This window comes from Equus asinus, chromosome 1 (assembly GCF_041296235.1).
Source record: "Equus asinus isolate D_3611 breed Donkey chromosome 1, EquAss-T2T_v2, whole genome shotgun sequence".
Lineage (NCBI taxonomy): Eukaryota > Metazoa > Chordata > Mammalia > Perissodactyla > Equidae > Equus > Equus asinus.
The window spans coordinates 134,392,287-134,408,656 of NC_091790.1; the positions used below are offsets into that span (position 1 = coordinate 134,392,287).

Here is a 16,370-nt window from a genome sequence, read left to right on the forward strand (position 1 = left end):
ACTCTTTTATATTTCTTGTTTCAGCTTAAATGGCGTATTTTCAGAAAATCCTTTTATAAGTGTCTAATCTAAAATAGATTCTTTATCTTTTTTATAGCATGCTGTGATTTTCCTTCATCACATTTATCCAAATTCATATTGGGTGTGTTTCTTAATTTTTAAAGAACTTATTATGGAAAATTAGTAGAGACCGTAGTTATGATGAACCACCATGAGCCCATCACCCAGTTTCAAACATTGACGGCCTGTGTCTAATCTTGTTCCATCTATGTTCATTCCACCTAATTATTTTGAAACAAACCAAAACATCATATTATTTCATAGTATATTTGTTCTTTAAAAGGTAAGGGGACTGGCCAGGTGGCACAGCAGTTAAGATCCCGCACTCTGCTTTGGCGGCCCAAGGTTCACTGGTTCAGATCCTGGGCGCAGACCTATGTACCACTTATCAAGCCATGCTGTGGCAGTTTTCTTACATATAAAATAGAGGAAGATGGGCATGGATGTGAGCTCAGGGCCAATCTTCCTCAGCCAAAAAAAAAAAAAAGAAGAAGAAGAGGATTGGCACTGGATATTAGCTCAGAGCTAATCTTCTTCTTCAAAAACAGAGTAGACAAAAAAGATAAGGACTCTATTTTAAAAAACATAACCACATTGCTATTATCATGTAAAAAATTTAACAGTTCCTTTATATCATCAAATATACAAGCGGTGTTAAAATGTACTTTATTAGAATCAAGATAAAACTAGGTCCATACATTGCAATTAATTGCAGTTAGTTGATATCTCTCTTTGATCTATGGGTTCCCCCCTTCCTTTTTTCCTGGAAATTTATTTGTTGAAGAAAGAGGTTTATTTTTCCTACAGAGTTTCTTATAGTTTGTATTTTTCCAATTAATGGTGTTCTAATTAATGATGTTATTTAACTTGTTCCTTTATATCCTTAAAATAAGTAGTTAGATTAGATTTTGTCAGATTTAGGTTGGATTTATTCCATAGAGGGGGCTGAGTGCTTTCATCAGGAGGCATGTAATATCTGGTAGCCTTTTTTTGTGATATTAGTAACTATTAATAATCCGTTAAGTGATTATTATTAGCAATGGTAATATTCAAATTCTATCATTCCTTCTGCATTTGTTACATGCAATGCGTCTATAAAGAGAAGTGTCCACATATCAACTGTCTGGTTACACTGAGATATGAAAGTATATGAAAAGAGAAAGTAAATGCTTACTATATTCTCTTTGTTTGTTTTTAAACTAATGAGATGGTTCCAAAGTACCCTCCAAATATGACTCATGAGGTTTTTTTTTTGTCTCATTATAAACTTATTGATTTAAACATATTTGATACCTTTGCATTGCAGGAATTAGTTTAGTGATGCTTAAATTGTCCCATCTTTGACAAGTGAGAACCTCCTGCCTCCCTTGACGTGTCTCAGCCTTCTTTGCGGTTATGTGTTTTATGTCTGTCTCCTCAGTGAGATGTCAGTGCAGGGACCTGTTCATCCTTTATCCCAAGCACAGAATCATAGTCTCTCAATTAGTATTTGTTGAATAAGGGGCAGGATATTCAAACTTAATTAAGTGAAGGACTGTCTTGTGGAAGAGCATTTAGTTTAGTTTTGTGGATTCAGAACTAGAACCAGAGAGTAGAAGTTACAGGAAGTAAATTTTAGCTCAACATAAGGAAGAACTAAGTCATTTGGGGTATTGTAGGAGAGTTGAGTTCTGTCAAAGTCTTCTGCAGGGCTTCTTTGTTCCAGGGAGTGAGAGGACAAAGACAGACAGTCCAGCCAGTGAGGATCTTTCTGTCTGCTCAGGAACCTGAATGAGCACTGAGGTTACTTTTACTTGCAAGATAATAAGACTTTCAGATCCTTTGTTGACAGATTTATTTCTGGAAAGGTGCAAAGTTGGCTGGTTTAGAATTGTTGAAATGTAATTATTCTATTTTCTCCCGTGAACAATATATGTTACTCTACTTTTATGTTTCAAAGTATTATGAGTTTGTACATTTGATAAAACATTGATAATGATGAATTATGCTTTAGTACCAATCATTTCTTTTATAGATAATAATTGTTCATTGAACATACCCTTTACTCATTGCATTAAATCTTCAGACTTTTTGCATTGTTAGTGACGTGCTAATAAATAGCCATTACACTATTCTCTTATTAATCTTTGTATTTTTATTAAAAAAATTAATTTAACAGAAATAACATGTCTTCTTACTCTTCTCTCTTTATCATTTTGGTAAAGATTAGAACAAGGTGTCATTGCTGACAACCTCCCTTGAAATTCTAATTTATTTTTCCGGAATAAAGTATGGTAGATAGTACTTTTAGGATGTTTCAGAGCAGCAAGGTTAAATAGTATTGAGATGATTACTCACTTACACCTGAATAAAAATTGAATTTAGATGGGGATAGCAAGGCCATGAAAATTTAGTTAAGTTTTTAATTTTCGAAGTGTGGATGTAGTACAGTATAGTCAGCTTTTTCATTGGTATCTTAAGAGAAAATTAATAAAAGAAGCACTATTAGTAAAGTCTCTAAAATGTTTTTAATGACTTTCCCCAAAATTTATAAATTCAGCCCCCAAAATTGTCTGTGATATACTCCAGCTTGCCATTGTCACTCCCTTCTGTTGCTTCTAAACCAATACAGTAAGGAAACAAAAACATTGTATCTGCCGGCACTTGGTATTATTTTCCTTAGCAGTTTCTCTTAAGACAAAATCATAATGGAAGAGAGAGGCAGAATATATTAAATTTCCCAGAGTATATTGAATTTCTTTTAGGTATGTTGCCTTAATTTCCTTTGTATCCTCTAGATATAATTTCTTCTAGGTGTTAGCACATGGGCACTATTTTCAAAGATGACCTAGATAATATTTGCAATTTTCTTTTATTGTACTAAGTTATCCTATAAATTTGAGCTAGCTAGTGGAATAGAAAGCCTTTAGGCTTTCCTTTGAGAATTGTTTGTCTGTAAGGAAATTCTCTTTGTGAATCATCTTTTGAACCTGGAAAATTTACACTAAGTGGGGAGTTTTCTTTTATAAGTTTCGCAAAATGTTCAATGAACAAATGAACACATGCATGAAAAAGTGAATAGGCTGTACTCCTTATTCAAAGCTTCTAGATCTTGATTCATTCTCACCAGAGAATTTTATGATTTACAAACTTTGGACACACAGACCTGTGAACAGAGCTGCTGAAGTTGGCAGAGATTTGGATTTGTGGTTAGAGCTGGTTTCAAAGCTAGATCCACTTCCACACGGCTCTGCCAGGACGCCCAATATCCCGTGTCTCTGTGCATGGAGAGCTCCATGCTTGGGCATTCCCCAGGCCCTTCCTTGTACTGCCCTTGGTAGCTCTTCTCGTGTGACGGGCAGACTGAAGCAGTGCGTCACTCATCCTTGGGCCTGAAGTGGGCTTCACAGTGAGGCCACACTGAGAATGGCAGTTGTTGGAAGAATGAGAGAATAGTAAAGAATCTCTGAAAATGAAATGGTCCCCTACAGAGCTTAGAACAACTAGACACAAGCCTGGCAATATCTCCAATAGAACGTTCTGTGATAATATTAACAATTTAATAATTTAAAGCATTTTTTTAACCATTATTTACCTGAATTAATGTCTCCCTTACTAATCAAGGCTTGATTGCCTTCTACTCATTAGCCTTTGATTTAATTAATAAGACTTGTTAAAGAGGAATCTTCAATGTTTTCCTGTAAACAGCTCTAATTATTGATTCAATTTGAATTTTGTAATTATTCTAAAGAACTTAAATCAATATTTGAAGTATTTGTTTTGAAAATTTAATAGAGCAGTTTAAACTACACAAGGTAATGATTAGATGCAGTGTTCATTTTGTTTTTCATAGAATGGCAGGCATCTTCTTTGGATATCTTGACATTTTGTTAGAGTTAGTAACTTAGAATTTCAGGTATTTCAGTCCATACTGAAGTTTAAAAAGATATGTGTACCAAAGGGAGAAGGTTAGAAAATTTGTAATGTTATTTTTTTCCAAAGGTACCTTTTCCAAAAGTGGAGCTCACGCCTTAACACTTTTACTAGACTTTTAGAACTGAGGGATTCAGTAGTTGGTGAGTGTCTAGACATGTGAAGAAAAACTAATTAAGAAAAGATAAAGTCACAGTGACTCTTAGGTTAAAGAGCAATTTGATAATCAATATGATTGTTAATGGGAAACCAATGACGCAGTTGGAGAAGAGGACGATACTGATTAGTGGTCTGCCTCAGGTTATTAAAAGATAGTGAGGGTTTTGAAACATGTCTGTTGGGTGTAAAAAGGTTAATTAACAAAATATTCTATAAATTCTAAAGCTTTTAGGAAATGAAAACTTTCTATATCTGCATGCATCAAAACCAAAGAGACTAAACCTTTAATTTCAAAAAAGAAAATAAATATTTAAACCAAATATGAAAGATGTTGAAAGCTTTATAAAAATTTGAGATTTCTGAAATTTTTGAAAGCAGTAATTTTTATACTTTATTCTTGAGTTATCCTGCAGGTATAAGGAAGGAAATATCAGTATATTAACATTATTTATATTCATTCAATAAAATATTTTGAGAGCCTGCTCCATGCCAGGCAGTTTTAAGCGTTAGGCACGTATAAAGGTTAACCAAAGAGGAGAAGTTCCTTCACTCCTGGAGCTAATAGTCTAATACAAATTTTAAGGAAATTTTTAGTTTCACATGATGTGCTACATAAAATCTTAATATCTTTAACTACTGTGATTATCATAACTATGAGAAATTAATACTTGGAGTTTCAATTCATGGAGAATTATATTTCAGAATCAAAATTCCGTTAACTTGGATCTTGTTCTTTCCTGTGGTTATCATATTAATATGTTCAAAACTTTTTTCACCACAAAAATATTGCACATTAGTCTATGAATTTACTCTAAGGTGTTCCATCTCTAGTTGCATCTAAAAAGTATTAGTTCAATTGAAGGTTTGCCTCCTTTCAGTATATTACAGGAGAATCGTAACTTCCTGGTCTGAGTGTGTTTTAGGTATATATCCTTCAAAAACATAATTCTCTGTATTCCAGAATTCAGTTCACGGTATGCGTAAGTTAATGATCTCAAGGGAAATGGAAAAGCTTTGTGGGAAGCTTTGTGTGTGTTTTTTTAATGGATGAGGGGAAAATATCTGTAAATGAGGGGAAAGTTCCAGGCAGTTCCTGGAATCACTTACTGCCTCCTTGGGGAGCCAGTGATGAGCTCAACTGGGCTGAGAAAAATCCGTGCAGATGTCAGCGCTGACTGCATCCCAGCCTCAAGCCCTGCCAAAGGCCTCCCTTAGTCCAAAAGGACAAAGTGAAGAGCACAAGGCACAGTCTCCAGTTGAACCCCATCTGCTTATTAATTTTTTGCCTGCACCTGGGTGCCTAAAGCACAATCAGGATTAGAAAAATCAAGGTAATGTGCTCAGGAGAGGAGAGTTGCAGAGCAGAAAAGCAGCAGGCCTGTCCTCCCAGCTGAAGCACAAGCAAAAATAAACACAACTCCTGACCTTGAGGAGATGGTACATCATGGAGCCTTATAATCAGATGTTTTTATGTGATTCCTGTAACCAATAATGTATTTCAACAGTTCAATGAGAAATGCCAATAGAACGGTTGGGCTGTAATAAATTCCTTGGCCTTTTGAGTTTTGTGTCTGTGGCAGTTTTTTGAGCAAAAACAGGCCAGTTGGATATAGTTCTTAAGAAAGAGACGTTCGAATTCTTTATTTCAGACTCAGGCACTGGATTCTCTGGGCCATGTGAATTCTCCTTTGCTGGTTCCATAACCTCTAAAGAAATTGGGTTGTAATTTAAATTGCAACACGAAACCATTTTTCATCTATCAGACTGGCAAAATCAATGGTTGATAACATAGTACAGATGAAAGGGGAACAGGAGCTCCTATCATTTGCTATAGGAAGTTGATACAACCTCTACGTAGGATAATTTCCCACTATTCATCAGAATTAGAATTTAGAAATGCACATACGTTTTGATCTTGCAATTTCACTTTTAGGAATTTATCTTATAGACATGTTTTTACGTGGATGAAATTACATGTTCAAGACTATTTATTGCATCATTGTTTTAGTACCAAAAAGTGGGGTATACACTAAATGCCTATCCATAGAGGACTGGGAGTAAATTAAGTGTACTACTCTCATACAAAGGAATACCTGTGGTCTCTCAAAAGCAAGAGATAGTTTTCTATGAATTTATGAGGAAGTCACTAAAATATATTGTCATGATAAAATAATATACAGTGTACTCTGTATCGCATACTACCATTTGTGTATGTGTGTATGTGTATGTATATATGTGTGTATGTATATGTATGTTTGTGTGTAAGTATAAATAATGGTAAGTGGTCACCTCAGAGGATGGGAGCTGGTGGCTGAGGGAGGGTGTGGCAGGGAGATTTACTTTTCATCAAATGCCTTCTTGTACCTTTTACATGTTTGTGTGGTTGTTTCACCTATTTTAATTAACAAAGTTTGCTGCTAGGTCTAGTAAGGGTAGAAAGTAGAGCATGAAACTAGACCAGTGTAGATAGACATGTCTTTGTTAACAGAATGGACTGGATAAAAATTTATCTGCCTAGTGCAATCTAATTTTTAATTAGAGCCAGTACACATTTAGAATGCATCTGGAAGAACCATCTGCTTTGGAAGGTCTTGTGTGATCTTATAATAGTAAAATATTCATAACTTTTATTTTGGTGATATACTATATTATAAAACACAATCAGACCAAATATAATGTTAGGAGGCTCTAGTAAAAACAAAATAGCCACAAAGGGAGGAATGGGCGATGTTGGGAGGGAGAGAGAGAAGAGGGAAGATAGTAAAGAGAGGAGAGAAGGCTGAGTGTCAAGTTTCTGTCCTTGGGGGTTGAATGACCTCAGTTTAAGATCAAAGATGAAGGCCTTTCAGCAAAAGAAACAAAGGAGCTATTGGAGAACCAAAGGTAGAGAATTATTTTGGCTGCTTGATTTTTAATTGATCTGAGAATAATTGATCAAGCGTGGTGATTTTGTTAAGCACTAGTTTCATTCTGGAAGGAACATAGAGTGAATCACAGAAAACTTCTGTTAAATCTTGGACTATGCAAGTGTGAATATTTAAAATGTGAATATTTAAAGTGTGAATATTTATGATGATGATATAGAATTTCCAGACTTACTGAAATTAATCTTGTTGTGGCAATGTAATTGAGTCACATTTTCAGTGCAAAAATGCATAAAATATGAATTTTAAGGAAGACAGAACCATAATGGGAACATATTTTCACGGATTTGCTTCTCATATCTTCTTTCGTTTCTCTCAGGGTAAATGGGAAGTTGGTAGCCCTGAAGGTGATCAGGCTGCAAGAAGAAGAAGGTACACCGTTTACAGCTATAAGGGAAGGTAGGCATTCCCTCTTGTTATCTTTGCTTCTGTATTTGCATGATGCCCATAGCTGTTTAAATATTATACACCTCTGAATATGCCAAGTTTCTAAACTATATGGGGTTATATCTCTCATTGGAATGTGTAAACTGAAGTTTAAAAATCAGCACCTTTTGCAATGATATCAAGTCATATTTAATAAAATAGGATCATCCTGCTGTATACTGAAGTATGGAGAAAAAAACTGCTCTGTATTGATGATGAGACTATCATTGGTGAGGAATTTTATATGTCTGATTTTCTTTGCAGAGTTCCTAAGGTACATATTAGGCTAATATTACTCTGTATGCATGACTTTTAAGGGAAGTCCTTAAAAATGGGGAAGTCATGCTATTTAATTAGTCATTTATATTTCTTCTTTCTTGATTTCTTTGTTTACTATATTTTCTATTGGTTTTTCTTATTGATTTATAGATACTCTTTATATATTAGCATCATTTATATTGTAGCATTTTCTTTCATTCTGTCCTTTTTCTAAAAATTCCTTTTACAGTGTAGTTTTTACATATAAGTTTTTAATTTTTATGAAATAAAATTGTTCTGCCTTTGCTTTATTACTTCCTGCATAGCTTCTTTACTCAAGGAATAAAATAACTTCTTTTTTTAGTGGGAACTTTTCAGTTCAGTTTCAGAACTTTTAGTGTTAATAGCTTTACCTCTACTACATTTTTAAAAGTGCAAATTATCTTGACATAAGACTTGTGTATTTTTTGCGTTGAAGGAATCACAGCTCCTTGTTTTGCTGATTTATAATAAGATAAATATCAGTGATTTACTGCAATAATGTTATTAAGATATCGATGAACTAAATGTAGTCTGTTACTGGTCTGATTTGTTTCCCACAGTTGTCATGATTTACAGTTATTTTTGAGAAGTCTCTTTTCAGTTTTCATTCTCACCTCTCATTCTCCTTTTCATACTACTGCAGTTTGGTTTCCATCATTCCTTTTAGCTGAAAATGTTCTTGTCAAGTTCCTCGATGACTTCCTCATTGCCAAATCAAATAGACACCTCTCTGTCTTATTTTACCCAGCCTTTTAGCAGATTGTGTATGGTTGAAATATTCTTTTCTGTGACACCAGATTTTCCAAGTAGATAGCTTTTTCTCTTTCTCTTGTGCTGGCTCCTTCTCTAAATATTAGGGAGTTTTAGGACACAGAAGGGGCCTTCTTTTCTCTAAGCAGCACTCTAGCCTATGTGATTTTATTTATTTCATGAGCTTAAATAGTAACTAGAAGCTAATGACCTACACATACCTCTCTTTAGCTAAGATCTTGTCTTTGTCTCCTTTCTCATATATTCATCTGCCTACCTGACATTTCCTCTTGAATCCAGTAATACAGTCATGTGTCACTTAATGATGGGGACACATTCTGAGAAATGCATCATTAGGCCATTTTGTATTGTGCAAATATCATAGAGTGTACCTACACAAACCTAGATGGTATAGCCTACTACACACCTAGGCCATATGGTACTAATCTTATGGAACCACTGTCGGATATGCTATCCGTAATTGACCAAAACATTGTTATGTGGTACATGACTGCTATGAAAAGGATAATATATGACTACCAAGTGAGGTTTATTCCGGCAATGCAAGGTTGGTTCAGCCTTCAAAAATCATTGTATAACAGTCATCTCAAACTTAACATATCCAAATGAAACTCATGGTCCCCCCCAGTGTAAGTCAAACCATTTTCTCCCTATATTAGTAATGGCAGCACCCAGTGACCCTGCTCTCCAAATCTAGCCCGTGAATAAATTCTGTAAGTTATTTTTGTAAAAGATATGTCAAATCTGTCCACTTTCTCTCCCTTTACTGCCACCCGCAGTCCAGGATATCATCAGTTTTTGCTTGAACTTCTACAATAGCTTCTTAATTGTACTCTCCACTTCTTCTCTTACCTTCCTTCTATCCCTTCTCTACTCTGTAACCAGTATAATCTTTTTAAAAACACAAGTCATATTATGTCACTCCTTATTTAAAAGCCTCAGTTTCAAGTGCTCTATGACCCAATTTTTCCTCAAACATGCCACAAGATTTCCTATGTCAGGGATTTTACACATGCTATTCCCTATGACTGGAATGCTCTTCCCTGTTTCTTCTCATATGCCAGGTGTCAATTCAAAAATCTTCTTTTTAGAAAAGTTTCCTTTGACCATCATATCTAAAATAGTAGCTGACCATCATCTTACCCTTCTTTACTAACCTATTTATTTCCTGTATGGTTCTTATTGGAATCGAAATTTATTATTTTCACTCCTCTCTGTTAGTATATAATATTAGTGAGATCAGGGACCTTGTCTTATTGTTCACTGCTGTGTCCTCAACATCTAGCATGGTAATCATAATATTTATTGAGCAAATTAAGGAAAATCATTGAGCTAGAGTCTGTAAATATGGCAGAGTATTAGACACAGTCTCTGCCCTCAAGGAATCTGTCTTCCAGGTGGGAGACAGAATATATAGATAATAAGTTGAGGAATAACAGGAGGTGGCATATCAATGCCAAGTCATTTCTGAAAGATTGTAAGTTCTAAAGAAATTCCTCCATTAGTCTAGGGAGGTAAGTTATCAGCTGAGTCTTGAATAGGGCATAAGAGAGATAAACAGTGAGGAGTAGGTTGAGGAGAATTTGCATTCCAGACAGGTATAGAAAAGGAGGTGAGAGCAGAAAGCTCAATGCCTTTGCCAAGTGCAGTGAATAGGAATATATAGGTCAGGAGTTCTCATTTGATGGGTGTGGGAGAGTGGGGTGATTATTGCTCCATAGGAGGTGTTTTTGTCATCACAACTTGGATACTGTAATTTGGTAATGCAAGGCATTTAGTGGACAGGAGCTGGACATTCTGAAATGTGTGGGACACTCTAATACAGAGGTACGCAAACTGCTGTCGAGGCCAATGGCTAGTTTTTGTAAATGAAGTTTTATTTGAACACAGCACTCTTATTTATTTGTGTGTGGTCTCTGACTGCTTTCTTAGAATCAAGTGGTTGTTGCAGAGTGTATGGTCCACAAAACTTAAAGTTTATACTGTCTGGCCCTTTATACAGTTTGTCAACCCCTGCTTTAATACAATGAACAATTGTCTTTTGTCTCATAAGCCTTTTGAATGTCCTACTGGGCATTCATGCAGGTGAAAACCTATTTATATTTGTCTTAGGCTATAACTCAACTACTTCACGTATAAACACAAAGTGTGCTCTGCACACATTTAATACATACCAGATGTTCCAGGAATACAACTACAGTATAAATCAAGGGAGAATTGTATTTTGTCTTGTTTAAAACTTTACTAAAATTTGTTCATCATTTCGGAAAATTACATAACTAATGGCAATATTGCTTGCATTAAGTCACTAATATAACTCTCTCGATTAGTCTGCATTTATAGTGGTTGTGTTCATGCTGATTCTGTATATAGATGTGAGCACCATTCTTCATTATGTTTTCCAGTGTAGTTGTGTCTGACTACATATTTAAGTATACTATTTTATTATATATTACTTTTTGTTTTTTGTATTCAGTTGCATATAGATATATATTTGAAATTCTATATATAAATATTTGAAATTATATGTGTACACAGATCCTATTATCTATTAATTTCATTTCATGGTGGCAAAGGCATATTTATAAAATATTTGTTGTATAAAGCAGGTATTGGGTCTACTGGGATTGGAAACCACTAGCTGAGATGGAGCAGTGAATTGTCATTGAGCTGTGGAGGGAGGCAAGGTTAAGAGTGCTACTGAATTTGATTATGGTAGACCCTGAAGGTTAGGGAGTAGGATAGGGCAAAGAGATACTAGGTCAAGAGAGAACAAGAGGAAAATGAAACTAGCAGCAGCTCTACTCCCCAGCATGTGAGGTGGGCACTGGAATTAACCTACCTAACTTTGCTGTTGGTGCCTACCCAGGTTCAAGGTTGAGAAATTTCATAATGATATTAGAAGATCCAGCTGTGGCAGTTAGGTCCAAGAGTGAGAAGTTCAAGAGAAGCAGCAAGTAGGGTCAAACTGAAGCTGTTGGTGATCTATCTGTTCTTATTGGCTGGGGATGAGACAAGGCCCTTGGGCATATGGTAAGCCTTGAGATAAGCTTAGGAACTGGCCCTGGGATACAGTTGCATCATAGAATGCAGGGCTCTGTAGCTGGGACCTTGTTCTGTGGGTTGGAGAGCCTCTGAAGACTCTTGAGCTGAGTGCATTAGGAAGATAAATCTGACGTTAGGATATGATATAGTTTAGATAAGGAGGAATCTGGAAGCTGATAAATCAGTCATTCAAAGTAGTACAGATTTGAAGTTATGAGGACCTGGGTTTATTAGAAAGCAGTGACCAAAAAAAATGATGTAGTAGAGAAATAAATGCCAGAGTTAGGTGAATTATTGATTATAGATGATTTGAGAGGGAAATGTCAATGGTTTTGAGTTTGAATGAGTAAAACAATGGTGCCAGAAAGAGAAATAGCTTATGACTGCATGGAGAATTGCTTCTAACAATTTACAATTTGAAAGGGCTGTTATCCAATTTAATCTTCACATTAACCCTTTGAAGGTTTTTTTTTTCTGTATAGAATTTATATTGTTTACCAAATCTGTATTGTAAATATGGAATTGTGGCTCAGGGAGGTTAGATGACTCGCTCAAGGAGTTGGGTCTTGTACTTAGACCTACTTAGATTCCCTGACAATGTCATACTAACTTCGTGGAGCAGTTGATTTGGATTGTAGACATTTTGAGTTCATGAGACATCTATGAAAATGTCTTCTTGGTGATGTGAGAGTGTAGTGCACAAGAGTTCAGAATAAGCAGTATATATTTAGCATGGTCCTTAACAAATTGAACAAGTGTAAGATTTTTGTGGGAGAGAACTTTGAGTGAAAACAGGGAGTTAAGTTGCAGGGCGGTACAGGGAGGTGGAAAGCCCCATGGATATGAGAATCTGGAAAGCTGGGTTTTGATCCTGACTTTTTTTTTCATTACTGTACAATGTAAGGCAAGTCACCTGTGTTAGTTTGCTAGGACTGCTGTGACAAAGTACCAGAGGTTGATTGGCTTAAACAACAGGAATTTATTGTCTCATGGTTCTGGAGGCCAGAAATATCAGGGCCGTCCTTCTGAGGACCATGAGGGGAGAATTTGTTTCAAGCCCTTCTCTTGGCTTATAGTTTGCTGTCTTCTCCCTGTATCTTTACATCGTCTCCCCCCGTACCCGTCTGTGTCCAAATTTCATTTTTTATAAGGGCATCAGTCATATTGGATTAAGGCACCCTCTAATGACCTCACTGTACCATGGCTCTGCTCAGGATCCGAACCGGCGAAACCCTGGGCCACTGAAGCAGAGGGCATGAACTTAACCACTCGGCCACGGGGCCGGCCCCTGAACAGGGAATGCTGACACACTGTCCATATACAGCCAGGGCCTAGTATCACTTAATTCACATGAAACCCTCTAAGGTGTGCATTTTCATTATTTCTATTTTAAGGTGAACAGAGTTAGGCAGGGAGAGGTTAAGTCACTCACCAAGGCCACAACTAGCGTGTGGTTGGGTTGAAGTTGAACCTTAGTGGTCACACTCCTGAACCCACACTTAAACATTAAGCTTTGATAGAGAGATTTTAAGTAGAAAATTTGAACTTATGCTGCATTTTTGTTTAATGCAGAGGTTTGCATCATTGCTATTAAGTTAAGGTAAGTAAAAAAGATAGATTTTGGGGGGAAAATTTAGGGAAAGAACTTATTTATAAAAGTGAAGGCACATTATTCCACAAATATTAGGAGTGGGCAGCATCCCTGTAGGATAAGGGAAGGTCAACAGGAAAGGAAAAGTAGGCTCAGCAATGTACTGAGGGAAGGGAGGGCAGAAGGAAAAGAACCCGTAAGGTCAGCTCTGAGGTGTGGAACTTATCATCTGAGTAGATTCTTTATAATGCATGTCCCATATGTTTTACCTGGCTTTTCTCTGTCTTGTTCCCTTCTTTTACTTTTTCTTTTGTTTTTTTGAGGAAGATTAGCCCTGAGCTAACTATTGCCAGTCCTCCTCTCTTTGCTGAGGAAGACTGGCCCTGAGCTAACATCCATGCCCATCTTCCTCTGCTTTATACATGGGACGCCTACCACAGCGAGGTGTGCCAAGAGGTGCCATGTCCGCACCTGGGATCCGAACCGGCGAGCCCTGGGCTGCCGAGAAGCGGAACGTGTGCACTTAACCGCGGCCCCACCCAGGCCGGCCCCTCTCTCCTTTTTCAGAAACTGAATCTTTTCTTTGGTTTATTCCTCAGTTGATTTTTTCCCCATTGTGCATTCTATTGAATTCTAGAGAAACATTTTAGATTTCAGATAAAAATTGAGGTACCCAGGAAGGCAGAGGTGGATAGAAACTGAAGATGGGATTAAGAAGGAAAGATACCTCTTTTATTTGGAAACAATTAAAATGCTAGTAAGATGAAGAATTTGATCCTTTGATTGGTAATTAATTGTATAATTGTAATTTAATTATAATTAAAATATTTTTAATAGTACAGCAAGTTTGGTATATAAATTAGCTAAGTTATTGATATTATTTTTATAAATTTGGTAAAGTTATAAAATAGAAAATAAGGCTGATTTTAGTTGAGCCATTAAAAATTTTGGTATTTGTCTACTATTTGATTTTCTTTATCACATCTGTCTTACATTACATTATCTTTATTTATTTTGATTTTTTTTTAACCACACAATTTTGTTTTCCTTGTAGCTGTCTGGTATAATTGCTTGTGAAGATTGAATATCAGGTTTGCTATCTGAGTTATAGTTCAACTGGTAATTATCCAATCTGAGTTTCATTTTTGCATTTCATGTTTGAGGTGTTGTATTACTTTCCTAGGGCTGCTGTAATAAATTACCGCAAACTTGGTGGCTTAAAAGAACAGAAATGTATTCTCTCATAGTTCTGGAGGCCAGAAGTCCAAAATCAAGGTAGCAGCAGGGTATGCTCCCTCTGAAGGCTCCAGGGGAAAATCCTTTCTTGCCTCCTCCCAGCTTCCGGTGGCTACCAACAATCTTTGGTGTTCCTTGGCTTGTTGCTGCATCATTCGAATCCCTGCCTCTGTTTTCACATGGCCTTCACCTTCTGTGTGTTCTCCTTTTCTTATAGGGGCACCAGTTGTTGGATTGAGGGCCTGCCTTAATACAGTACAACTTCATCTTAACCCAGCTAATTACATCTGCAAGGACTCTGTTTGCAAATAAGGTCACATTCCGAGGTTCTGGGTTGACATGAATTTTTGGGAGACACTATTCAACCCTCTAGAGGTGTTTATTCCTCTCTATTTCACAGACAGATTTGTAGGTAATTGTGGATTGGGACCTGCATTGAACCTTGGAGAGCTTAGAAGAAAAATGTCCAATATAGTGGTTTTGACCACACTCTTCATTGTTTCCTTTTTACTAAGTTTACATATATTAAATGAATGAACATATTAATTTTCTTCAAGGGGATTTGTTTTTGGTTTTTTCTAAATAGGCTCTTTTGTTGTTGTCGTGAATTTTTTTTTTTAAGAAAAGTATCACTCTTCCTGGATGATTGAATGACTCATGAACTGTAGCTTGTGTGGAGTGAGATTACGTCTGCCAGGGCAGTGGCAGTGATAATGACTGAGGCATTGCTAATTAGTCTGGGGTTGAAAGCAGGGAGAACTGATACAGTGGAGATCCCTAAGGCTACTAGGTAAATGTGAAATGACAAAGGTCTACTCACACAATTCTGTATATTGATTGTTGGGAGTTCAGACACACTTACTCAAAGATAAAGTAGTGTAAATCTTGCTTGGGATCCGACGTTGTTCCGCAAGAGTCACTTTTTTATCCAGATATGCAGCCAAACAATTATATAGCTCTTACAATCAAGTAGAACCTAAATATCCTTTATAATATCATTTCTTTGACAAGATGATTTCCGAATTCCAAATGTCTGGATGCCAAGACCATCTTAGTCCAATCACCTTCCTGGTGAGAAGAGGAATCTGCCAAAGAGAACTCAGGCCTTCCATTCCTTCCTTTTTCCCTGACCTGAAATCTCTCACTTGGACTCCTGGAAGCTGAACCAAGAGAGTGGGCACAGATGGGAAGAGGGGCTCCTGGAGCAGAAGCTCTTTCTGTAATAGAACCAGATGAGGAGATGAGGGAGGGGGAGAGAGGGCAGCCATTTGTTTCTCTGTATTTTATCAATATTGGAGTTTTGAATGGTTCGTCATCTTGTAATGATTTCTAAATCAACACATAGATTATAATCACAATTTTTAGTGAGCTTTTCCTATGTGCTAATGTAATATCTGACCCTATGCAGTGGATGACAGGTTAAATTAGGAGTCTTTTTTTTTTTTTTGAGGAAGATTAGCCCTCAGCTAACTACTGCCAATCCACCTCTTTTTGCTGAGGAAGACTGGCCCTGAGCTAACATCCATGCCCTTCTTCCTCTACTTTATACGTGGGACGCCTACCACAGCATGTCTTTTGCCAAGCAGTGCTGTGTCCGCGCCCGGGATCTGAACCGGCGAGCTCTGGGCCATGGAGAAGCGGAGTGTGCTAACTTAACCGCTGAGCCACCGGGCCGGCTCCAAGTTGGTTGTCTTTTGAGAGTCTTCATAACTCTTAGGATTCAGTAATTCTATGTTCAACTTAGACATTTCTGAATTCAGCTGTTTTATTGGCAAATGTTTTTTAAGACACTAATTGTGCCGTCATTGTTTGAGGTGTATTAATCCTACATGAGCTAATTTTGGAACTACGTGGGGTTTTAGAGTTCGCCTTGTCTAGAGGTTTCTCAATTGCATACTGATGGTGCTCAGGCTGCGCAGTTGGCTTTTACAGTTGATGTTAACCAA

The 16,370-nt window shown here is 36.8% G+C and overlaps 1 protein-coding gene across 7 annotated transcripts in view; it reads left to right on the forward strand.

Annotated features, from left to right (window-relative positions):
• CDK14 (cyclin dependent kinase 14) overlaps window positions 1-16,370 on the forward strand; it is a 550,632-nt gene that overhangs the window by 170,209 nt on the left and 364,053 nt on the right. For all 7 annotated transcript variants that reach the window (XM_014842923.3, XM_070508163.1, XM_070508157.1 and 4 more), the window contains one exon: window positions 7,375-7,454. In XM_014842923.3, coding sequence (XP_014698409.1) covers window positions 7,375-7,454 — 80 coding nt within the window. The remainder of the gene's footprint in view (window positions 1-7,374; window positions 7,455-16,370) is intronic.